General features: G+C 34.0%; 3 protein-coding genes across 8 annotated transcripts in view; 2 read left to right on the top strand and 1 right to left on the bottom strand.

Moving 5' to 3' along the window:
* The window catches only part of LOC141460970 (ankyrin repeat and BTB/POZ domain-containing protein 2), a 34,341-nt gene extending 16,236 nt beyond the window's left edge, over positions 1-18,105 (top strand). For 3 of the 5 annotated variants that reach the window (XM_074141510.1, XM_074141507.1, XM_074141505.1), the window contains 23 exons: positions 349-491; positions 578-681; positions 5,768-5,876; positions 6,341-6,628; positions 6,895-7,043; positions 7,516-7,603; positions 7,765-7,985; positions 8,068-8,269; positions 8,568-8,624; positions 8,941-9,083; positions 10,538-10,725; positions 10,809-11,032; positions 11,128-11,321; positions 11,710-11,851; positions 12,242-12,373; positions 12,450-12,611; positions 12,689-12,816; positions 13,695-13,854; positions 13,946-14,045; positions 14,139-14,341; positions 14,932-15,228; positions 15,312-15,494; positions 15,695-18,105. In XM_074141510.1, the coding sequence (XP_073997611.1) occupies positions 581-681; positions 5,768-5,876; positions 6,341-6,628; positions 6,895-7,043; positions 7,516-7,603; positions 7,765-7,985; positions 8,068-8,269; positions 8,568-8,624; positions 8,941-9,083; positions 10,538-10,725; positions 10,809-11,032; positions 11,128-11,321; positions 11,710-11,851; positions 12,242-12,373; positions 12,450-12,611; positions 12,689-12,816; positions 13,695-13,854; positions 13,946-14,045; positions 14,139-14,341; positions 14,932-15,228; positions 15,312-15,494; positions 15,695-15,922 (3,699 nt within the window). In that variant the 5' untranslated portion in view covers positions 349-491; positions 578-580 and the 3' untranslated portion in view covers positions 15,923-18,105. The remainder of the gene's footprint in view (positions 1-348; positions 492-577; positions 682-5,767; positions 5,877-6,340; positions 6,629-6,894; positions 7,044-7,515; positions 7,604-7,764; positions 7,986-8,067; positions 8,270-8,567; positions 8,625-8,940; positions 9,084-10,537; positions 10,726-10,808; positions 11,033-11,127; positions 11,322-11,709; positions 11,852-12,241; positions 12,374-12,449; positions 12,612-12,688; positions 12,817-13,694; positions 13,855-13,945; positions 14,046-14,138; positions 14,342-14,931; positions 15,229-15,311; positions 15,495-15,694) is intronic. The other 2 variants (XM_074141508.1, XM_074141509.1) reach the window with 1 other exon arrangement.
* A 758-nt stretch (positions 18,106-18,863) lies between these two features.
* Positions 18,864-23,930, bottom strand: BCAS2 (BCAS2 pre-mRNA processing factor). 2 transcript variants are annotated; one of them, XM_074141517.1, is made up of 5 exons: positions 23,791-23,930; positions 20,835-20,957; positions 20,660-20,752; positions 19,959-20,242; positions 18,864-19,222 (listed from the first exon to the last, which is right to left on the bottom strand). In XM_074141517.1, the coding sequence occupies exons 2-5, from the start codon at positions 20,907-20,909 to the stop codon at positions 19,027-19,029; spliced, it is 648 nt and encodes a 215-aa protein (XP_073997618.1). In that variant the 5' UTR covers positions 20,910-20,957; positions 23,791-23,930; the 3' UTR covers positions 18,864-19,026. The 2 variants fall into 2 exon arrangements, with proteins under 2 accessions (XP_073997618.1, XP_073997619.1); XM_074141518.1 differs by having other exon boundaries at positions 23,787-23,904.
* mRpL43 (mitochondrial ribosomal protein L43) lies at positions 21,221-23,683 on the top strand. Its single transcript, XM_074141520.1, has 4 exons — positions 21,221-21,434; positions 21,644-21,750; positions 22,037-22,239; positions 23,191-23,683. The coding sequence occupies exons 1-4, from the start codon at positions 21,298-21,300 to the stop codon at positions 23,308-23,310; spliced, it is 567 nt and encodes a 188-aa protein (XP_073997621.1). The 5' UTR covers positions 21,221-21,297; the 3' UTR covers positions 23,311-23,683.
* Positions 23,931-24,258: the final 328 nt, after the last annotated feature.

Below are 24,258 nucleotides of genomic sequence, written 5' to 3' on the forward strand. Positions count from 1 at the left end.
AGAATAAATAAAATTGCAGGTTGCGATTGAGCAGTTTGACGAACATGGAGCGAAACTATCTAAGAAGTACTCGATAAATATTTTTGGTACGAACAGTATTTACAATTTTATATGTTATAAAAGAGAAAGAATCTCTAGGTTTAGAGATTCCCTGGGATGTAATTTATACAGTTTCGGCGGGTCAGCTACAGGTTAATCACAACAGTTTAACATTTCCTCCAAAATCCCTCTAAAACCAGACAGAAATCATTTTTGATAATCTAGCAAAAAACGAAATCATACTCTAATAGTGATACGTAAGTTGAGAACTGCCGATAGCAAATTTAAATTTTCTTGAATCTGTTTCAGAAGGTTTCCTTATACCCAGAGAGAAAAGATAAGATTGGATAAATCCACTTCATTTCCGAGCCGATCTAATTGTGTAAAATAAATGACAAGAAGTACCAACTGACAAGTGCTAACCAATCAACTCCTACACAAATGTGTCGCTGGTAAATTTAAACCTATAAATAATAAATAAATACAGCCAATTAATTTATTGTTATAATGTTTAACTAATAGAAAATTTTGATTTTAGGAAATGGCAACTAGTTCACCTATGCCAGAGTTTCGAGGGGCTGAGCATTACAGAAGTGCATCAATCGACGGCGGCCATGAGATAGTCCGGCCTAAGCCAAGAAGGTAATGTTTATAGTCTTGCAAGTCAGTGTTATAGAATGAAGATACCATTGTCCGTTACTGTAGTGCGTACGGAAGTACTGAGTGCTCAGTTACCAGTGGCTGGTGGATGTTCGGAGTACTTAGGAGCGGTTAAAAGGAAATTTTCTATTCTTCTATAATTGTAGACGGAAGCAACCTTCATTACTTTCTTTACTTTACTCATATAGTACAATAAATCACTTTTCTGCAGAATTTCTGTTCGCCCTTGACTCTAGATAATGTCGGGGTCCTAAAATTGAATATGACTTTCCTTCTCCACAGATCTCCTGTTTAGTAGGAGTTCTAATATCGATTCGTTTATAGATATTTGATTCTTCTCTAACCTAAAACTGCATCAGAGAGATGCCTACCTACCTTCCCGTGTATGTACGTTCTGTATAGAGTTCAAGTGGTGGATTGAGCAGTTTTCATCTAGCTCGTAATTTCAGCCTAACATTGAATCCCTCTTAACACTATTGGTTTCATCCTGACCTTTTCTTATTCATATTCATGCTTAAACGCTTTCTATTCTTCTGGACATCTGTCATTCTCGGCAGCCACACACTCTCTCGGCGGCTCAAATAATTCTCTTCAGTACACTACGCAGTTTAGGGTCTTGAAGACGCTTTTTGTTTCGAACCCAGGGGATCTCAAATCCGCTGAAAACTGGATTGCAATTCTAAATCATTATTGACATACAGAGCCGGGTTTTTATACCTCATGGCACTGCAGGCCTAAGGCTTGTACCAACTTCAATACTTATATTAGTAAAAAAGATGTGAGGATGGCGAAATATAATAGATAAGAGATTACAGCAACCAACCTTTCCCTAGCGGGAACGTGAACTGGATTTAAAAAAAAAATCCAGTCCAAAATGAAGTCCACAGCATAATAATCTTCTAAATTAATAAACTCAATGCGTAGTAATTGTCAGTTGAAGATAATTTGTGTTCTTAAGATCAGAGGCTAGGAATTTGTTTCCATTTGGCGTAACGGGGCCTTCAGGTTCACATTAGTAATGATTTGTTTATAGTAGAACCTACTTCTTGCCCACACGTCAAGAGAGAGTTCAACTCTCCAACCAATCTCTTACTTAAGAGACCATGACAAAGCCAATGTTCTTAATTTTACATAATTCCAGAAGACATTGTTCTTCAATAACTTTTTTTTTTTATAACCTACTAAAGATGTGTTACGTAAATAATTATTATTAAACAGGAAGTAAGACAATTAGTTTTTCCCTCGATTGAGTCTTCACTATTTTGTAACAGGTTTTGAAATAAACTTCGTTTCATGAACTTATTTTCCGCACCTAATTTAAATTGTTTGTAAAATTAGGTTATTAATTTTTAGGTTATATTTATCTTATTACGTCAGTTACGAATATATTTTGTACAAACTGAATATAAAATGTTTTGACATGCCCATTACATCAATTCTTTCTATTGTAAAAATGCAGATTGAAAAAACTTGTCCTTTATAACTATGAATACTGCAAGGGACGAAGGGAACTAAAATTCTCATTTTGTTTACCTGTGTCTGTGCTTATCTAGGAATGCTCAAAACGGAATAAACCTTTCTCTGATTTGCAACTCTAACAGGGCTGCCATAGTAAGCATAATTAAGGCGATAACTAAAAAGAAAAAAAACTTTAATTTCTACCATGTTTAATAACAATTAAGATTTCGTTTTACCTTTCCTATAACTTTAAATAACATTTACAACTGTAATGAACAATAAGCTTTTCACTTTCACAGAAATAAGAATGAAAGTTGTGAGAATGGAAAATAGTTTTGGTTTTGCTAATTGAGCCAAGTGTGTAGTCCGTTTGGTTGGTCCAGGTCAAATGAACAATATCTAGGTGGCCAGCCTGTGCGAGTGCAATCTAACCACCCTGTGGGATAATGTATCAACAATTCTTACACATGTTTTGTAATACAATACATGAACAGATACATAAAATAGAAAGTGAACTTTCATCTGCTACTCTGGATAGTTCATTACTATTTTTTTTATTTCTTATTAATTTGTTATCTTTTAATTTGATCTTCTTTTAATCACTTGTGAAGTAATAATGCTTATTTAAAATTGGGCAATGCTTGTGAAAATGTCATCATGAGCGCTGGGTCAGCGTCGTATTGCCACGAGAATTAAGCTCATTCTTTATTTTATTGAACCATTTATTTAATTTTAATGAGTATATACAGAGTCAATTATTTTTAATTTATTTATTGAAATTAAAGGCACCCTCAAGAATTTTTAATAAACTACATTTAGTTCGCTGGAACATCATAAAGACTCAAGTCCAAAGTTGGAGTGGCTCTCCTCCCAGCATCAAAGTTTCAAATGAGTACTGATAGTTTCCTATTTTACCTTATATCTCTTTATGATGTTTACAGAAGAGAAAGATAGTTTTATAGGCGCCTGAGGTCCTGAAACTCTTGTAAAGGCCATCAAATGAAGTATATACAATTGTTACATAAACCTAGACATGTACCAACAAAACAAGATTCCTGAGATGTTACGTTACCCAGGGAACCCTCCAGGACCCCCTGGTTAAAGTTACTGCTCTGAAGTGAGCCCCAAGTGATTACGCAGCCAGTTTGGAAGGAAGGAAGTAATTCTAGCTAAAGCCATGTGAGGGTAGCCTCTCGTAATCTCTTCAATGGTCTAGTAAGGGGGGGCCCTTTCTGGGGAGAAACACAAATCCCAGCTAGGAATCCTGCCAGTAATCTTTAGAGTAGCCAGTGAAGGGCACAACTCATCAATGATTGTGTCAAAACTCAACAAGCTCAACGACTCAAGGAAGGTAGTTGTAAACTTCCAGGTGCGATTTCCGGTGAAATTTTGATTCCAGAAATATCAAACGATTGCATAACTACTTCGCATTGAAATGATGAAAATTAAGAAATTTTTGCTTTTACAGTATCACTCGATCAATCTAAACTTTATTATTATTTTTGACAATATCGGATCCCAGAACAGGTAGTGGTGGATTGCACGGAACATTGTGGAGGCCGAGCCGCAAGTTGTGGACAGCTGAACCAGTCTCACCACATTTTGGAAGTACAGCTGTCCAGCTTGTCAGCTAGAGACAACCAGCGTGTTTTGTCGGGGATAAAATGAACGATTTTGTTACTTTTATTTATTGCATTTTTTTTTTTTGTAGCCGACTAGGACCCGTAGAATTGTAAGGCGTTCCCTTTATTCAGTAAGTATTTGGGATAGGATAACTGATTATGTGCTTCGAATTAGTTAAGTGATTGAAGGAACCCTAAAGAATTACTTTATGATTTTGTAATTACATAAATGGAACAGCCACAATGAAATAACATAAATTAATAAATATAATAATATTGTTGAATTTTAATTGTTTTTAAGACAGAAATTCTATAGAATGTTGTGATGTAAGGCTGGCTGAGAGACAGAGAGAGATAACAGGATCTTGAAGAAAGTGGTGTGTAAGTTCCCAGGCCAACTAACGTTCATTCTGAAATCAACAAAGAGGATTTACTTATTGTTTTTTTACAGGTTCACTTGGTATCGCGAGAATTGTGTTCGGTAATTGTTTGAGATATTTTCCATCACCAACAGTTTTATGGAGAGATAGTTTTCTTATTCTTCGACGACCTAAAGGGAAATAGTTCATTAACGTTAATTGTTCACCTTTTCTTTTCTTTTTTGGTAGATCTTCTTCTTTTAGTTGTGAACGTGCGAAATATTATTATCTTCACCTATAGCTTAAGATCGGAGGCATTGAAGCTGTTATTTTAACCACCTCCATGTGTCAGTCTCTTGGCAACCGTGCATTTGTGCAGTTCTCGATCCCCTACTAGTGGAATATAGTTTGGTGCATTGAATTAATTATTTAGTTGTGCAGTGATGCAGTTTAAAATCAATTTTGGAAAATGCAATTATTAGTTGGATACAGTGTGCTGTGCTTTTAACTGAATCGCTCCATTCAATAATTAACTAACGTTCTTATTTTTAATTTGTTGTCAAATGCTAAAAAACTCATTGATCGTAGTTGCATAATATTTATTTAAAATAAAGAAATAATTGTTATTTCTAAAGAGAAGAAAACGAATCTTATGATCTCTATTATCAGGCAGATACACTAAAGATTATTACGACATTAGTTGCTTTTAAGTTCATTAAAAGTAGTGCTCCAGCTTTACGAGATGTACCCTACTGATCAAAAGGAAGTTATTGGCGATGACATTTACAAAGAGAATAATGTCTTGTAATGAAGACTGTCGATGTCATTTATGCAGAGAACTATCGCACGGCCTACCAATTGATGGCGTCATAACTTTTAGTAACCACACAATATCATCTTCCCTGTCTTTGGCCTCTACTATTGCTGCTGTAGCAACAAATTCATCCAGAAAGATTAAAATAAGACAGAGAGAAGTCGATAGTAATTTTATACTTTGTGAGAAAAATGATGGAATTTATAAAAGTATTGTTCTTGTTCCGGGTCCTGTCGCAAATGAAAGGTATTTTGATTTTTTATACATTCGCTTTGGTCTTACTGAATAAATTTATTTTAGTGTGAATGCCTCAAACTCGAAATACGTGTTTTTAATAGCTGCACTTAATGCTCCATGAATGTACAAATTAAATTTGTATAAAAATTACCTTAATAAATTGTATCATTTTGATTTGAAACATTTCTCTTAAGAAAATTCAAGGATTCTTGAGGTACCTACAAACGCTGATTCATCTCTAAAATTGCAGCTGAGTATTGTTCAATTTTTAGATGGAGTTTTATTGATTTCAAACATTTAGAGAAATATTTAATTAAAACCAATAGTGTACAATTTGTAAAGCCATACATTATTTTGGCACATTGGTGGAATTCCATTGGATCCGTTAAGTAAAAAAATATTCGACCATCTAAGTGGTAATATTTGCTGGAGAAGAAGGAAATATTGTGCACCTTGATTTGTTTTTTTCATTTTATTATCTCAGCCTGAAGAGGTTGTGCTTAAGATTTTCCGCGGACTTGTAGCAAATTTCTGCACCTGTTTGAAAGTAACTTGTAATATCTATCTCTCTGTTCCAGACCGAGTGGTGCAGGCAATGGAAGTCGGGAACTTGTGCCGTATAAAGCCGCATCGCCAACCACTTCCACGTCAGACTCCACTTCTTCGCAACCACCCACACCGATCAGAGTAAGTCTTTTGCAGTTTCATCGTCTGAAGTAATTAATTCTGCAAAATTTACCGTTTTAATCGCAAGAAATTTAATTATACGAAAATATTATAATGATAGTACTAAAATGAAAAATAGGAATGCTGAAACGCACTGATACTACAACAATGATACAGACATTAGGGATATTAGGGAAAAGTTCTTGACTACAGGTGATATTGACGTCTCTAACGACAGAGATGTCGTAACTGTCAATGAAATTTTGATTTTGATAAGTTGTATACTAATCGCAGTAACAGCCGGGAGGGAGGTTATGGTCGATAATCCATAAGCTGCGATGAAATGTGGATTCTAGGATGAGTTCCCAGTCTAGACCTTGTAGTTTCTAGTAATTTGAAAACGAATTTTTTGTTGACTTAAACTCGCCTTATAAAACTGCATATAAAACAACTAGATGACTAATATCATCCTTGGACGGTTTCAGTTGACGAATAGTTGCCAGTCAGTAAGTGCCAGTAGCCCTCCGTGTAAGGAGTCAGCGTCGAGGAATGATGAACTGGCCAACTGTTGCGGCGGAACAGGCGCAGCTGTTTGTGACGCAGGCTGCAGTTGTCAACCAGCCAACGGACAATTGTCCAGGCCTTCCTCAACTTCTCGACAACATAATAGTGGTAAGATCTGTTCTTCGACCAACGGAAGCACCACCGGAAGTGGAGCTTTGTCTTCACTTCCTCATCATCATATCAATGTTAATGAGCTGAGGTTATTACAGGTATGCTTAACTTGTTTTTTTCTATCATTCTCTCATGCCCTAGTTCTGCTTTAAGCGCACTTACTCAAGATAAAGATCACTGGATTGAAATTGAAAAAAATGGCAATTCATTTCAACTTGCTTGCGAATTATACTTTATAGTGGTTGCATCTATTAACAACTTCATCTTGGATTGAACTTTAGTTTCCACTTTTGTGATAAGATTATAATTAATTTTATCCTAAATTTTCCTAAATATTTCATCATGTTAATTATTTGATTGACAGAGGCGTGCCGATTCGAATGGTAGTTCCTCGGATGATAATCGTACCTCCGGACATGCTTCAATGTCGGATGGTCATCTTAGTTCCTCACCAACTATTGATAGGCATCAACATTACCGTCCACCTTTAAATTCAGTACCGGAGGATGACAGGTAAAGTTTACGAGGATATGCATGGAAGATAAATGTTGTACACTAAGTGATGTCGGACCAAATGATCATTCCAGATAACATCTGGCTTGGTTTATGTTTTTTTTGTCATGAATACTAAGTTTGATTTATGACTGAGCAGATATTTCTCTAGGTATGTAGCATCTGCCTAAATGTTTTATGGGCTAAATAAGTTTTATTATAAAAGAAAACAATAGTACTAAAATTATTTCAAAAATTATATTTAATTTAAGTTATAAGTTGTATATAAAAAATATAAAAAAAGACTGGGACTAATGCTTCATAAGAACTCTGCCTAAAATAATTATCTGCCTACAAAATTATATAAGCGTACACATATGTCGTTAGGGGTTGGCACAATGTCTCTTGTGGCTGCGGTGCCGTGGGGCGTGTGGCTACTATACTATTCTATTCTATTATGTCGTTAACTCTGAAAAATAAACATATTTTTTAGGTTGTCAGCAGGCGTGATGGCTGGGCAGAGTAGATCTGCGAGGAAAAATATTCAAAGTAGAAGCAGACATCGAGCGACCCCAGCCAAGGTTCGTATCATTGCAGTCTGTCAGCTGCTGGTCAAGTTATAAAATTCTTATAGTTACTAAAATGCAAGTTCTAGTTATAGTGTCTCAAAATCACTGGAAGCTGACATCGACTTAACATTCCTGGTCAAGACCTTACTTATTGTTTGGAAATTGTGTTCTAGTTAGTGCCTTGCGGATCTGGTATAGAAGATATTAAATTGGCCATTCAGCAGCTGACAATGAGATCTCACACCTCTAATTCTACGTCCACCTACAGTAGTCTCAGCGGCAGCGAAGGAAGTGAACCAGCTGTCCGAAGACTGATCAGACATTCTTCTCTAGAAACGATCAACACTAATGTAACTTCAGCGGATGAATTCGTTTGGGTGGATTCGCATAACAGGTTCGAATCAACTAATCTTTTTGTTTTCTAATAAAAAAAAAGGGTGCAAACACCTGGATATAATACTTTTTTTGTTTTTCAGATTAGTTGAACTTCAGCAGCTTCCTTGGTCAAATCATGATGTTTTGAAAGTATTGCAGAGTGGTCGAGTAAGATGTAGTATGGAGTGGGTAGCGATGGAAACCGTGCCTAGATTGTCGTACTTGCTGCAGCGAGCTCTGGTCCGGATTGGTAGAGAAGCACAAAGATTGAGCAAACCACTGGCGATGTGCGGCAAACACGAGGTAGGGAGATAAATTCTTTCAAAACCGTTTTCAATGCTTGTCTATCCTGTGTCCTCCATCTTCTCATGCCCTGTTACAATGGTCGAAATCATCGACTTGACGCATTACTGTTCTTCAACTTCATAAGAGAAATTCTTCAAATTTTCTATTAAGATCAGATTTTGTGTATATGTTTGTTACGATTTCTTTGCCCTTGGCCTGCTGCTAATGCACTTTAGTAACTTCTCAATTTTGTGTGTAACTACTCTAGAGATCATTATTTTGATAATCACTTAAATGAACTATCTCATAATTTCAGATTGCTTCAGCTCTTAGGATCATCCTGAGTCCCGTTTTGGCAGATTCTTGCATCAAGGTAATATTATTTGTTAACTTAAATGTATTGTTTCAATAATTTACCTTTTCTGTACAATCCAAGTTTCTTACAAACGTGAACTTCTAGATATGGTGAACTTGCCAGATTAGAAGATTCACGGCTCTTATTCCTTACAGTTTAAGACTAAATTAAATTTAGGAGCCAAAGTAAATGTAGATCCAGTGAGTCCTGGAGAATCAATTATAGCTAAAAAGCGGGACCACAATATAAAATTTGTCTTACTGAAAGTGTGATTTCTAAGTTTATTTAGCGGTTTCAGTTAAATGACATTAAAAAATTATTTACTTTTTTGCAGGCCTGTCTAAGATCCGGAGCAATGTTCGCAGTGTCAGGTGACCAATTAAAACAAAGCAAATCGCAGCGAGCTGGCTTACATCTTTCTGTTGGGAGATTCCACAGGTGGATGGTTGATGTAAGACTTGGCAAATTTGTACACGAGTAAGTATTTATTTTAAATATTCCCTATTTTGACATTTTTGCGATCTCCTACCTGGTGGCTTAGGAGTACTTCCTTTTGAAGAGGGAACAGTAGATATTTTGGTTTTCTTACTGTTCTGACCTATGAACTATTAACTATTTATTAGCAGTTCCATTGCTGGAGTGTTACTCTGGATTCACAGTCTCAAAGCGGTTTATTTATTTTTTTTAACCTTCCAAACATTGCACTTATCCAATGCGACTATCTTCAATAAAGCTGTCTCATATTTAATTCTTAGAGTAAAATATACCGTACTCTTTCTTCTAACGTGCCATCGATTCAACTGCTAGTAATTAAAAGAGGGTATGTCCAGAGTTGGGGATATCTGGGCTAAACCCAGAATGGCAGAGATTAGGTTAGATAACGCCAAATTCATAGCAAGCTAAAACATCCATTGTGGCATCCTGGAGTCTATCGTAGAATGAAGGCGCCAATTATGCGCACCATATGTTTGTGAATAATGAGCTTGGGTTCGTTTAACTCCGGCCCCTGAAGTTGCTTTTATTATTATTAAATTTAAGTGAATAAATTTTTTGTTTTCTCTGCATACATCTCGGCCTTTAACAGTTGTCGGAGACTAAGACTTCAACGATCTGCTACTTGTAAGTGTTTATCTACATCTCTATTTTAAATGTTGTTAAGTTTGGCAGAATTTGCATTTTCATTAACTTTTTGATAATTCTTGTAGGGGATTAAGTAGTGCAATAGTTAGTATTTTTCACAAATACGTTTTGCTCCTGGAGGAGACAGAAGTTTTCTGGTCCACTGATTTCGAAAAAGAGATAGTTGCAAGTTGCGTGTAGTGTGTTGATATTTGTCAACAATAAAGCTTAAAACGAGAACTAATAGTAGGTTTGAACTTTACGTAATTATTGCTAGCTTCACCAAGCGTGCGCTGTGGTTTGCAATTGATCGTCATATCTTGTCAGCGGGACAAACTACTTCATTTATTTATTCTATCAGTTTGATGCGTTTTTCTTAAAACCTCTATTAAGGTTTTAAATTCCGTGAGGTATTAAATTTATTTAATAGGTTATCATTTGTATTTGAAAAATGTTTCTGCAAGTACTGATTTTAGACAAAATCTGGGATAAGAGCGCTCCTGGGGTCTTTAAAGTAAAACATTTCACTTCTGCCCTAATGTCAATATAATTCTCATATATCCTTATAATTCCGAGTTTTAAGAAATCGTTTATCCTGTATTGCGATTTTTTGCAAACTAGTTAAAGTGGGTTCTTTGAGTATTTGTAATCATTCCATTTTAGTTTACTCACTTTTGGCGTTGTTTTTAAAGCAGCTAAAAACGTTTAGTCAAAATTCAGAATTATGTTGAAAACTGTAAATTAGAACTCGAATGGAATTCATATATATTTTCATAAATAATGTTGATTTTTTAAAAATGGCGAATTTGTAGGTACGCTGCCGTCTATCTAGCAGCAGGTTTAGAAAATCTTCTCGAAGAGATAATACTGCAGTGTTTACCATCCAAGCCGGACACAGTGCTGACTGCATCAATGTTTGAACACGCAATAGCCAACAATTCCGATCTCTGGGGTTTACTGCAGCCGTACGCTCATCTTAATACTGGCAGGACAGCTTCAGGTAAGAAGCTGGCTGGCTGGCTAATTTCATCCACGAGTTGCTGGTGAAATTATATATTTCATAGTATCGTAATATATTTGCAGGCACGTTATCACTTCCTTCTTGGACCAGCTGCAGTGATACCAGCTGTTCTGGTGGTAACACATCAACGGCCGGCAAACGGGACCATTCCCTACTGACCACGTGTGTGGCGTCCGTATCTGAACTGGCCGAACTTCTTCGGACCTCCACTGCTCTACTCAATACAAGGACCCATTTTTCGCAGCAAGCTGTCCAAGCACTGTTTTACTTTATGCGATGTTCTCAGGTAGTGTTGAAACATTTTGGGTTTTATTTGGCAATAACATATCTCTTTACTTTTTACACAAACTTCTAATGAATACTTATTAAAAACAAAAACAGCTTGAACATTGTGGCAGTGTACAAGAACTAGTGTACGAACGAGCTTATGTGGTGTTACCTCCACTGTTGGAATGGGTGAGGACGGCCACTGCTCATGCGCAGTATAGACATTCACAGGTGATTGATCAGGATGATGTCATGCAAGCAGCCAGATTACTCCTGCCTGGGGTTGACGCACCCATCAGGCATCCTGGGTAATTAGATTTCTCTTACATTTATTTATGAGTTCATTTTTTTAAATAGGTGGTTGTTTATATCCAATGAACTTGTGGTTGATTATTTGATACCAAAGGAGAGTCGATTCCAGGATCCTTGATCGGAACAAGTAGGCGATGGAAAAGCCTTAGGCTATTCCTCTTAATGCTCAGTGCTTGAGAGCTAGTGGTTATCTGAGAAAGACTCTTCGCTAGTAGTACACTAGGTGAACTAGGTGAAGATTGATTGAGAAGGGGGATATAATAAATAATAAGTAATAATAAATAAAAAATATCTTATTCCCGATAGAATAGATTTATACAGTTATGTTATAAAATTAAAACTGTAATAATAAACACTCGCTTTATGTATGCTGCCATCTTACAGATGCGATGAAAGTATGCCTCGTAGATCCGGTGAAGAAGGTGAAACATTGAAGAGGCTTAAGATAGCCGTTGCGTTTAGGATGCTGGCTTCCGGAATCAGAGAAATGGTACCTCACGCTATTCAACTTCTTCCCAGCACCAAGGTAGTTTATTCCCTTAAAATACTATTTGATGTAGAAAGAAATGTCTGAAATGTATTGTTTACTGTTGTAGTTGATTACTTTAAATAATTAAAAATATCATGAATAGTTAAGAAACAAAATTATAATTTTCTTTTTAAAAATGATTTGTCTTAAGGAGATATAACTCCCTTTTACTTATTTTTTTGAATAAGCAGTGAATTAAACATAGAGAATAAAAAGGAAATTGCAAAAGACAATGGTCCTTATAAGATCCAAATAACTGTATTATAACTCTGAACGCCAAAAATGCTTTTGTTGTATTCATTGTTTCGCAATTTTTTTTAAAAAAAAAAAAAAATTATCTTCTTTGTGCTTGATTTATTGACTTATAAGTTCCCTTTTTTCCCCAAGCTTAATACCGTCTGTGATAATGGACTCAGTCCATTGATGTTGGCCTGCGTAAACAATGATGAAAATACGGTGCGAACTCTTTTGGAATTCGGTTGTGATCCAGACTTGGAGACTCCACCACAAGGTTCACAGGTTAGATGTCTATTCCATAGTTTATATGTATATTAATTTGGTTCGCATAGAATATGGACGAGTGTTATTGTTGCAGGGTTGCCCGACAGTGCAAGCAGAAAACCAACATTGGACAGCACTAACGTATGCAGCTTTGCAGGGAAACATTGCCATAGCTAAGCTATTGTTAGAAAGGGGAGCGAATGTCGAAGGCGGAGCCAGATTGTCAGAAGAAAAGTCTACTATGACTCCCTTACAGGTCAGAGATTATTCACCGAACGTTGATTGCTGTATTACTGTATTCATTACTTGTAATATTTTGACATCATGTTACAGGTTGCTTCTGCTTCCGGCAATTTGGAGATGGTCTCGCTGTTATTGTCTCATGGAGCTCATCCCTTCCTCTCTACTGTGTTCAAAGACTCCCTTTCCTATTCCGGAGCTGCCCAAAGAGGTTGTTACAGGTAACACGAATATTGAGTTCGTAGTTCAATCAATAGTTTCAAGTTGAACCAAGGCAATTGAGAAAATATTTAGAAAACTGCAGATGTAACAATTCTAAATCTCTCCGAAAGCTTACTTGATGAAAGAATTGTTATTTGAAATTTTGAAAAAACTTTCATTGCTTTTTTTTTGCCAGAAATGTCTCAAACATTTAGACGGTTTCTGGTCAGAGAATCCATAAACAGAGTTACTGACTATGTCACCGGTGTCAGACTTCGTAAAACATATTGGATAGCGCTGCAAATTCATACCATTGTACTATGTTTGCGTAAACATAGGGTGTAAAACGTTTTGAGACGGATGGTTAGGATTTTTATACAAGTTTTGATGGGGAAGGCACAATATCCCTTCAACAAAGTTGTCTTAAACATATAAGCCTCGTACACCAATTGAACTAATTCAATTTATTTTAATTTAAAAACTCTTAGAAAGTGTTCACCACTTAAAAAAATGCCGAGGATCGCAATTCTAACCAAGATTTGTGATGCTGTTTAGTAGCTAGTTCCTTAGACTTACTTCCTGCTTGAACTGTTACAAACACGGTCTCCTTTTATCATATTTAGCCCGGGCATTCAGAGTACCAGAACTCCCAAAAAAATACTTAATTAAATATGGCACGTTTACATAATGTGAGTAGCAAGTATAAGTTTAAAGAAAAACTAGAAGTTTTCCAGCATTTTCAGGAAAATTAAGAAAACTTCCCTCTAAAATGGTATACTCATTTTTTATAGTTGAAGATCTTTTCTTTTTATTTCTTTACACACTGAATGTCCCTCGTTTAGATTGCCTTTCTTTTAAGCAGTTTTTCCTGATATTAATTTTTTGTTTACTTTTGAAGTGCTTTTGCGGTGGCAGCTGCGCATGGTCAGAGAGCTGTATTGCATAAGCTATTATCCCATCCTCTGAACGCAAATACTAAAGAAGTGCTGTCACTAGAAGAGATACTGGCAGAAGGTGCGAGTCAGTTAACAGCCGAGCGGAGATCTGCTGGTAGACAGGTACTGTTACATTATTATTTTTTAATAGGGTTTGAAATTTTCTCCCAGATATTTGTTCTCAAGTTCACAAGCTCTATTGTGATGTTTTCAGCCTGGAGAGACAAATTCCAGTCAATTGTTAAAACTTAGCAAGGCCCAGATTAAATGCCTGCAGGAGGCCATGTATCACAGTACTGAAAACAATCATCTGGGTGAGCTATTTTACTTTTATTATGATTTGGATCTCGGGTTTGGATGTAAGTTTTTTAAAGCAGCTTATTGAATTTGTTAATTGATCTTTAAAGAGATCACTCTTGACCTTCGCAATCTTGGAGTGTCGTGGAGCTTGCACTGTTGGATGTCCACGCTCGCGACAGCCCACGGCCATCTGGACAGTATGATAGATCAACTGCTGCAAGATTTCCTACATGTCTGGCCGGATGATTGTTCCGCACAGTTTGTGGACGAATGTCTACCACTTCTCTTCAACATTTTTCGATATAGCAAGGTTTGTTATATTAAATTTAATCTTTTTTATTTTATTCAACATTCACTTCCTTTTACTGTAAGTAAGAAGTCCAGTGAACTTCTCAAATTTTCGAAGTTGATATCCTATCTATCGGAAGTACAAGTTTTAGAACCTTGTTAATCAGGATTTTTGTTTATTGGTCTATACGTCTATCGGTAAGTGGAAATAATAGATCTAGAACTTATAATTCTCATTTTATTCTGGTGTTGGGCAATAAGATTTTAGATCGTATACAACTGTCGGTTTCTTTCATTTTTTTAAAAAGTTTTTGAAAAACTGCTGCATCGATTTTCTTTCATCAACTCAGATAATTATATATATAACTAGAATTTTAGATTTCATAAATTTTATTTCATACATGAGGGACATTTATATAACATGAATACTATATGCTCTGTATTATCTTTATTTATCTTATATAAGGACATGGCTGGCTGCTACTAGCTCTTCAAAAGTTTCACATTTTTTGCTGCCATCCCTCTTATTACCTTCTCTAAAAATGTTTTAAACATTAAATTATGTAATACATATATTGTAATAATCATGAAATAATATATTGTCATGTACAGAACGAAGGAACAACATTGCTGTTGGCAGACATATTCTCTACATGTTACGGGTGGGAAGCGATCCGTCCAATAAGAGATTACACTTTGAACGGTGGCGCTCGGATTGATGCCAAGTTTGTAAATAATCCAGAACTGTCGGACGTTCAGTTTAGAGTGGAAGGTAGAGTGTTCTACGCTCATAAGATCGTGTTGGTCGCCACTTCTGCCAGATTCCGCGACATGTTGACCAGCAAGCTTACCAGCTCTACCAGTCCTCCGATTATACACATCAATGATATAAGATATCATATATTTCAGGTTTGTACCTCAACTCCAGAGAGAGTAAATATCGTGGCAGTCTTGCTAAATTAATGATATGAATTTTCCTTCTTTCTCAATAGCTGGTAATGCAGTTTCTATATAATGGAGGCTGTGATGGATTGGAAGTCGATCAAAACGATGTGTTGGAGTTAATGGCCGCTGCAAACTTCTTCCAGTTGGACGGACTGTTGAGGTTTTGTGAGGCTCAGTGTGCGACTATGGTGGACTTGGATAATATTGTCTCAATGTACATCCATGCCAAGGTAAATGACTTTTGCTTTTAGCAAAAGTAATTCATTTCCCTGATATTGATGGCTCTTCTGTAGGCTTCGATGTCCGTCCTGGTAATCTCTGCGTTTATTCTGAATTTTTCTGTTTCAACTTGCCATACCACAAAAAGTAAATATCATTTACCTGTTAACAACATCAACTTTTAATAAACGTCATCTTTTATTATTTTCAGGTATATAATGCGTGCCAATTGATGGAATATTGTCAGGGATTCCTTTTACAAAACATGGTTGCTCTGCTTACTTACGACGATTCAGTAAAACGATTGCTGTTTGGCAAGAAGTTGCACAATCATGACGTCCTCGCCGGACTGTTGCTCACCTTGCAGGCCAGAGTGAAGGCTCGTAACAATACTTTACGTCCAGCTCCCAAACCGCAACAGGGTAAAGTTGCTAACTAGTTTGTGATCACTTCCGGTAGTGCCATTCCTCTTATTGTTATCACATTCTACTCTTAGGTTAGTTGCCCTTGTATGTTTTGTTCTCTTTTAGAACATAAGTGAGCTGTTGTTACTTTAGTAAGTAACATAATCTGAAGACCGTGCCAACATTGTTCACCCTCAGCCGCTACTAATATTTATTTATTATAATTTTATCTGCCTTTAGAAAGATCAGTTTTTTATGTTACTTAGAAGTTGAAATCTCTAATTTTCGGCACTTTACACCATAATGAGCGAAGATTATGTAAATTTCATCTGTAACTGTGACGAGTAATTTTTCTCCGTTTAATTCTGCCTAATTTACACACTTTGATCTATTTTCAGAGAAATTAATCATTTTCTTTCGTTCAAGGTCATGGTTTTTTCCCCAGTCATGTTTGTCCGATTTATCGAACGACCTTATAGCGACGTCCTCGCAGCTGTAAAGAATGTATCGTAAAAGAAGTTTCATTTCTTTCTGTCTCACTCTCGCTCAGGGAGATGTTTTCCGAGCGTGTCTTGTACCAAATAAGACCAAATTAAGAAGATACGGGCATGGTCTGGTCTAGTGGTGGCTTTCGTATGTCCGGAAGCCAGCCCTAAGATCTAAAATTTATTGTAATTTTTCTCTATTTTTTGTTTTAACTTAAAATCGAAAAAAATTTAACTTTTTGCTATATCAAATTATTAACTAGATAATTTGAATGTAGAAATGTTATTCCTTATCTTTTTAGCAGTCGATTTACGAACTCGATATTATATTTTGTCTAAATATGTATCTAGATTAAGTCCGCAAAGTATTTGCAGTAACATTAATGATATTAAAATTATTTTCTATTTTTAAAAAACATCGCTAGCAATGGTTTTTTTTTGTGTGTGTTTATGAGCCAAGCTTTTAGAAAACCCTTTTAATTTTTTTTAAGTGAAAATCTAAGAAAACAGCAAAAACTAGCGTTTCTGTCTAAGATGTTTTATTCAAATTCCAATTTTTATAGCATATTGAATTACTTTTAAACATATTTAAGATAGGTAGTAGATTTCCGGAAGTTACTGATGAAACACTTCAAGGTGAAGCCTAATTCCGTCCGCTTCGCTGAAGCCCCTTTTCAAGAGAATAGAAATTAAAAACAAATTTAGAATGTTATTCGACAAAATCGCTCTTAAAGGTTGACTTTAAATTGGAATTACATCAGCTGTTCTCTTAATATTACCCGATATTTAGGTAATCTATAAGTTTTAAGATTTGTTTTTTTTCCCCCCCCCTCTCTAACGGTATCAAAATGAAAAAGTCCACCTAGAAAATGTCACAAATCGAAAAACTACCTATTTGAAACCTATTTCCTATCACAAAAACTTTTCATTTTAAGTTTCGTAAAGAAAAAAATAACTTACAAAAATAAAGAAGAGCTTTGTCACTCTGCATTAAAATGTAAATTTGGCGAACATTTTTTAATTTGAAATTAGAAAACGAGGCGATAGTTTTAAGATTTTCACTCGAAGATTTCGCTTTCGTTTACGATCTGCACCTGAACCAAAAGCTTTCTCTTCATATTACAATTTTTATTTCTTTTTTTTTTTAAATAAAAACAAATTAATTAAAATAAGGTGCTATTAATCAAAACTTTCTATTGTGATGCATTATTTTATTATAAAAGAAAAAAAAATTAAGTAAAGAAAATATTTACTTAAAGCTCAACGTATACTTACTTGCCAATTTGTTAGTTTGCAATGTTGTCTAGTTCTTTAAGAATATAATTTATAACAATAAAGAAATAGGTTATGATTTTAGTGTAAATAATGTATTGAAAGAGATTTTGGTTGAAAGGGAAAAACTTCATTTTTTTTTTTTTCATAGATTTAAATAAATTATATAAAGATTTGATTTTATTTAAAATAATTATTTTGGATACAACGAATTATGTATTTTTATAAATATATATATTTATGTATGAGAAATCATTTCCAGTGTATTCGGTAACTGTTGGCCATATTTGAGGGGTAAAGAAATGTACAAAAATGATAAATGTGCCAAAATGTTTAGTTTCACGTGGAAATGATTGTGCTTTATTTTTTATATAATATACATATTGTATACAAAATTTAAAATTCTATTTAAAAAATGTTTTATGTATATTTTTTAATAAAAGTCATTTCTATAAATTGAGTATTTATTATTTTACAATTGAATTTGTACATCAGAAACCAGAACAAAAAAAGTTTGCTGGTAGTCTGATTTTATTAATTGAACTCATTTTTGCATAGTACATGAAATAATTAAAAAGGCTATACAATATAAATACAAAATAGAATCAAGGAATGTATACAAATTCTGTAATTAAGCTAAATTTAACAATAGGGTTGTTTTTTTTTTCTATCTAAGGAATAAGAACGACAAAAGTTATTTTGAAAAAGAATTCGAAGCAGTTACTGAAAAAAAATTGGGGATCTTAAGAAATTTTTACGATCATAGTTTTGATGACCATTTAGAGGATGTTATTTTTTTTGCCTACTTATGCGTCGCGTAAATAAATTTTGTCTTTTGGTGAAGTAATAGAGGTTCCCTACGGGGGGTCACGATTCATGAATAACATGAAAGTGGCAGATAAAGTGTCACTAATCTGTCCCACGAAGTCCTAAAGGAGGATTTGACAGTCAAGTTCGGGCAAAGTTTGTATTGCTTATTTTGAAGTTCAGTATTTGATGTAACCGTTGGTACTTACTTATTATTATCGTTGTGGATTAGTAGTAGTAGCTTGAATTTGATCAATAATCACTACTCTAATAATTTAACCGTTTCCACAAAATAGAGAGGTTGTTCATTTCCGAATCCTTCCCTCTAAAATTATTAGGTTTTCCTCTAGGCAGAAGTGTAAGTTGTTTTAAAATGAATTTTGAAATTTCAGGTAACAATTAAACAGACAACTTATTTAATAAATAACAGATTTAATTTAAAAGTTGTACTCAAATATTTGAGAAGGAAAGAGAAATTATTGCCCTTCTCTGATGAATCATTCACTTAAAATACTTTAAAAGTTTCAAACTTACAAAAAATAAATTAAATAACAATACATTCTAAATGAGAGAACTCAAGTATGCTCGGTCAACATATCATATTCTTTTTTCAGTTCAGGAGTCAGTCTTTCCTCCAGTTCTACACAAGCTTGTTCAATTTCATAATTTTTCTTAGCCAAAGCTTGCCACATGGTTTCTAGATTGGCCAACCTTTCACCAGCTCTGGTCTGTGCATGTTTTCTTTGCCAGTTTATTTCTTGTATTTCTTTTCTATAAAACAAGAAAATGAAAGGTCAATATAATATATAATGTACTTTTAATGGAGGTTTTTAAAATTGAAGACACGAATTATACAGACTCTAAGACAAGAAAGTTTATACTTTAGAGGGAGCAAGGAAGCTAACACAATTTTATAGAATGCCTTGCTGTAGACATCAACTAAGTCCAATGCTACTAATAAAAATAAAGTAATGCAGGATTTCCTATTTCTGAGGAGCTCGTGTGTTAACTAAGTGAAACATGAAAAATAGAAAGAAACTAAGCTATATATTTTAATTTGGTCGCACCAGAAGAACCACTTTAGCTTTGCAAATTAAATCCCTTAAATACAGCTGCAGCTTTAAAAAACTCCATGTTCCACTTTTTTGAGACTTTATCGCAATTTTTATTTAAATACTGTATACTCATTGCACATATCAATTAAATTAAAATTTTTGATATGAAAGATTTCCCAAGAAAATTCTACTAATGACACTTCTGGGAGAGGTGGGTAGTTAGGCTTCCCTCTAAAATGGCTTTTCCGAGAAAATTTTAAACATCAATTTTTCACGAATAGATTATGTGATCAATCAAAGTTTATTCGAATAATTACTGAATAATGATTGATTTTAAAAAATAAACTATAACAAAATTAATCTTGTATTTAGCAATTAACAAGTTTCTGTAATAGGCTCATTGGTTTCTACTTGAACAAGAAAAAAATCAATGATCTTTAAAATAACCATACCTCAATGCTTGCAACATTTTGTGCGCCAGTGAAACACATTTCATTAAAAGTTCTATATAAGATCTCCAAGCTTCACATCCATATTCTAACATCAATTCTAAATTACATATCCTAGTCGCTTGGTGTTCCAATTGTGCCATAGAATTTTCTACACATTCATTCCAGGCGCTTAAATCAGACATTTTGGCAGCCGGCGGAGGTGGAAGTTCATATCTCTTCATACTTAACGTATCCATTGGCAATCTCTGTTGTAACCTTTCGAATTCATTTTTCATCATCTCTGTCTGAAAAAAAAACAATAAAAGTGTTATCTAGGCTAAGCCTTAACATTTCCAACGTAACCCTTTGGAGTTTTATTGCTACAACAACTTACTTTAAAAAAAAAAAAAAAAAAAAAAAAAACCAAGTTACATTAGAGTTAACTTCCCATCACAGACAATAAAAATTCAATCTTGAATAGAAAACTTTCTTTAAAAAAATCATTAAATATCACAAATACTGTTAGTGCACTTGTAGTTAAAAAGATATCTCTAAGGACATTACATCTCTAGAATTTTACTGTTTTCGATGTGTGACAGTACTGTACTTCATGAAGGAAGAAAGAGAAAATAAACGAATGGTGAAAATACCTTCTGAAAATGGATTCACCACATCAACCCAACTATTAATAATTAAAAGTGAAAAAAAAAGTATTTATGCACCTCAAAAGCATTTAAATTTAGAGGAGGTAAGTTTTCCAAGTAATTTTTGGTCGGCCGGTACCTTCTTGTTTCTTCTTCAACCAAAGCTAATGCCTAAATAACAAATGTTTACAATTAAGTATGCAGCATTTTAATTAATTCATTATTCAAATAATTAATTTTTAAAAAAACTTACGCCTTCTCTAACCCCTGGTTCATCATATCCTTGATCTATGTAAGGTAAAGCATCAACAAATACTTCTCCTGCCATTATATTTCCAAAAGCAATAATTCTTTTACCGAATCTCTCGCAGAATGCCTACAACCACCAGAAACTGATGAGTTTATAACCATTTCATGATCCAATCGCTAATGATTGTATCGATAGTTTTGTGATACTTTCGATGGTTATAATAATTTAATTTTTTTCGAACAAATTGATTACTTAAAACACAATTTTTAATTTCAACAAGTCGTGATTTCTTTGAATACAAGAGTCAAAGAAAGAAATACTTATGTTTTTGAAATAATAGACAAATATTAAATTTTTAAACAAGCGGTATTAACTAAATGGTAAAAGGTTATTTCATTGTTATAAACATTAATCTTTTTTTAAAAGAGTTTATTGTCTTAACTTTCAGATTTATTAAACAGGTATTATGTCTAATTCACATTTGTTCATGACTTCAGGATTTCCTCGAGCTCCTTTAAAAAACGGTATTGGAAGATATATAGGTCAATTAAAAAGAGTTACCATTAAATTTTGTAAAAGTAATGGTGATAGTAGAGGAGTAAGGTAAATTAACTTTATTATATTGAAGCTAAATTTTAAATTACAAATTGTTTTACACAATTCTAATAGTCTTACCCAAATTAATTAATTGCTTTTTAAGATAATCATCAGTTTATAAATTCTTCCTTATTACAAATTTTTCGATCTAATTTCTGTGATTAAATGCAGTTATGCACTTGTGATTTTACAGTAATTGTGTTTTCTGTTATTAGAGAATTTATTGAATCAGAGCTCATAGATTTTGCACGAAACAATCCTGGCGTAGTTGTGTACGTCAAGCCAAGAAGACATCGTGGTCCTACCTTAACTGCGGAGTACTGTGAGTTTTTCTTTTATTTTTTTGGAATAATTAATGACAGAGCTTTTTGCAAAAAAAAAAAAAAAATACTAATAATTTATCCAAATGAAATAATGTATATTCAGAATTTTATTCGCATTTGTGGATTCTTAACATTCAGTAGTAATTTTTATGGATGTTATCTTCGAACTTTATTCAAAAGTTGTTTAAAAATTAAAATATTTCAAAACATTTCAGATTGTTTATTTTATTGTTAAATGAACGATATAGTTTAATAATAAGTACATATTTAATTTTTCTCTTACAGTGAACGGTAATACAGATTACATATACTGTCGCAATTTCAGCAAAGAGGAAGTATACAAGTGGTTGCATTTGCTAACTACTAGATCAGGAAAGGATATAATGAGGTATAGGAAGCTGTGGCATACTGACAGTCCCAGTGTTCAGGGAGTTTGGACGCCATACACATTCAGAGATCCTTCTCTCAATTTAGCTTCATTTCCAATAGTAAGCACCTTATTGCTAACTTGAATTTATTCCATTCAGTACTTAGCAATAGTTGTGTATATTTTATAGAAGTCGGCAACGCATGGCCCATGCAGCAGAGCTTCAAAAAGTCGTACCATGATCAGGGTGTAAAACTTACTGGTCTAAAAACAAACCGAAATGGTTATGTAGGTATGACTTTATGTTTCTACGAACGAGTTGTAACTACATAGATGCCCATCTTCGTACCCAACGTTAGTTCAAGTGTTAGGTTGATGTTTTATGGAAATATTTACTAATTATTGCATTTCAGAACAAGTTGCACTTTCGTCGCCGGTAGAATATCGAGCTACTGTGGGCCAAAAAAGTATTATTTGAAACTGAAGAAAATAATATTGAAATTCGTGCCTTTTTTTTTGGATAAACATAAAGAATTCTTTAATAAAGCAGAGAAATTTGTAAAAAGACAGCTGATTGCTATGAATTTAAGTTTTATTTATTACAAAATTGTGGCGTATTTCAGCAAAGTTTTAGTTATCGGCTGATAGGGATGAAACTTAAATTATCTCATGCGACAGTTCAGTATATATTGAAAAAGTTTAATAAATGTTCCACTATTAACGCAAAACGTTCTAATCTAAGAAGGCCAATAAAAGTTTCTGTGATAGAACTGGTACGACAAGTTACCAAAAATCAACGCACTTGAACTCTCGAAAAGCATCGCGTCAACTACAGGGATTCTTGTTACGCCACAAACCATCCGCAGTTGCTTATAAGCGGCAGGCATATAACAATAAGTTCAGTGACGGCCATGTTCAGAAGTTGTTACATTGTAAGATTTGGGATTGATTAGAATTTTTGTTTAGGTAGAATAAGAAAAAGTAAGAGTTCCAATAAGATTTGTTTTTTCATTTAATTTGTAATTTCCTGTCCACCTTTGAGATTTATAAATATTTGTTGTTTTGTTTCTAGAATGATTTCAATGGGCCTAAATGTAGAAAGCCCACCGCCACTGACCAGCTTATAGAATTATTCAAAAAACAACGTCTTGAAGAAGAAAAGAAGGAAATTAAAGAAAATTCGGCGACGTAGTTTTTTTTGTGGTTTTGCTTTATAGGGAGGAAACTCAAATTATCTCGAGGCACAGTTCAGTATATAGTTGAAAAGTTATTTTTGTAAATAGGATTTGGAGACATTATTTTTCAATTAAATTAGATTTTTACTGGAAAGTCATAAGTCTTTTACTAGTACTCAAGGTGGTAAAGGCAAAATATACAGAAGACACATTAATGTATGTTTTCAGAATGTGTAATAAGTGTTTTAAGTTACTATCTTTTCTACTGTATTGTATCAGTTTTCTTTCAAGTAGTCAATTTTAGAAAACACGAGTATTCTTTGTTGTCTTATACTTTCAGAATATTAAAAAAAGTGGAAGTTATTATTAATAAAACTTTGGTTAACCGAGTTTTTGGCTTGGAGTAATTACACAAACCTATATTATCTATCTACAAGTCTGCGTGTTTTGACTTGATTGAGAACTAAGAATAAGACAGTAATTAGAAGCATACCTACTTTTCGTTGCAAAATAGAATCACTAATAAATCGTAAATCGCCTGGAAATTTTGAAATGAGTTCAATAAACACACACACACCATCTCTGGCCGTGATAACAAATTAAATTGTAGTATTAAGAAAACCTTTAAGAACGTCTTCAAGAAAATCCCTTCGACTGCAAAGCCTTCTCTTTCTCCATAACAGTAGTAAAAAAACGAAGGAACAATTGAATTAATAATATTTCAAAAACTTTAGTGCTTTTTAAAATAAAGATGAAGTAAAAGGAAATTAGAATTGTAAGTTACCGGCCACATCATACAGTGCATTCTGGCGTCTATAATGATCACTTCTTCAGCGCCTTTTAAATCGTAATCTTCGTTCTGATTTTATTAATTTTTTTGCTATTTTAGATCAAATGCAAACTATAAAGATGCAATGGAAATAAATTGATTTTTTTTCTAAGACGGTAAAAGCCGTCTTCTCTTA

The sequence above is a fragment of the Rhodnius prolixus genome, unplaced genomic scaffold (genome assembly GCF_049639745.1).
Source record: "Rhodnius prolixus isolate KJV_2025 unplaced genomic scaffold, Rpr scaffold_6, whole genome shotgun sequence".
In the NCBI taxonomy this organism is placed as follows: Eukaryota; Metazoa; Arthropoda; class Insecta; order Hemiptera; family Reduviidae; genus Rhodnius; species Rhodnius prolixus.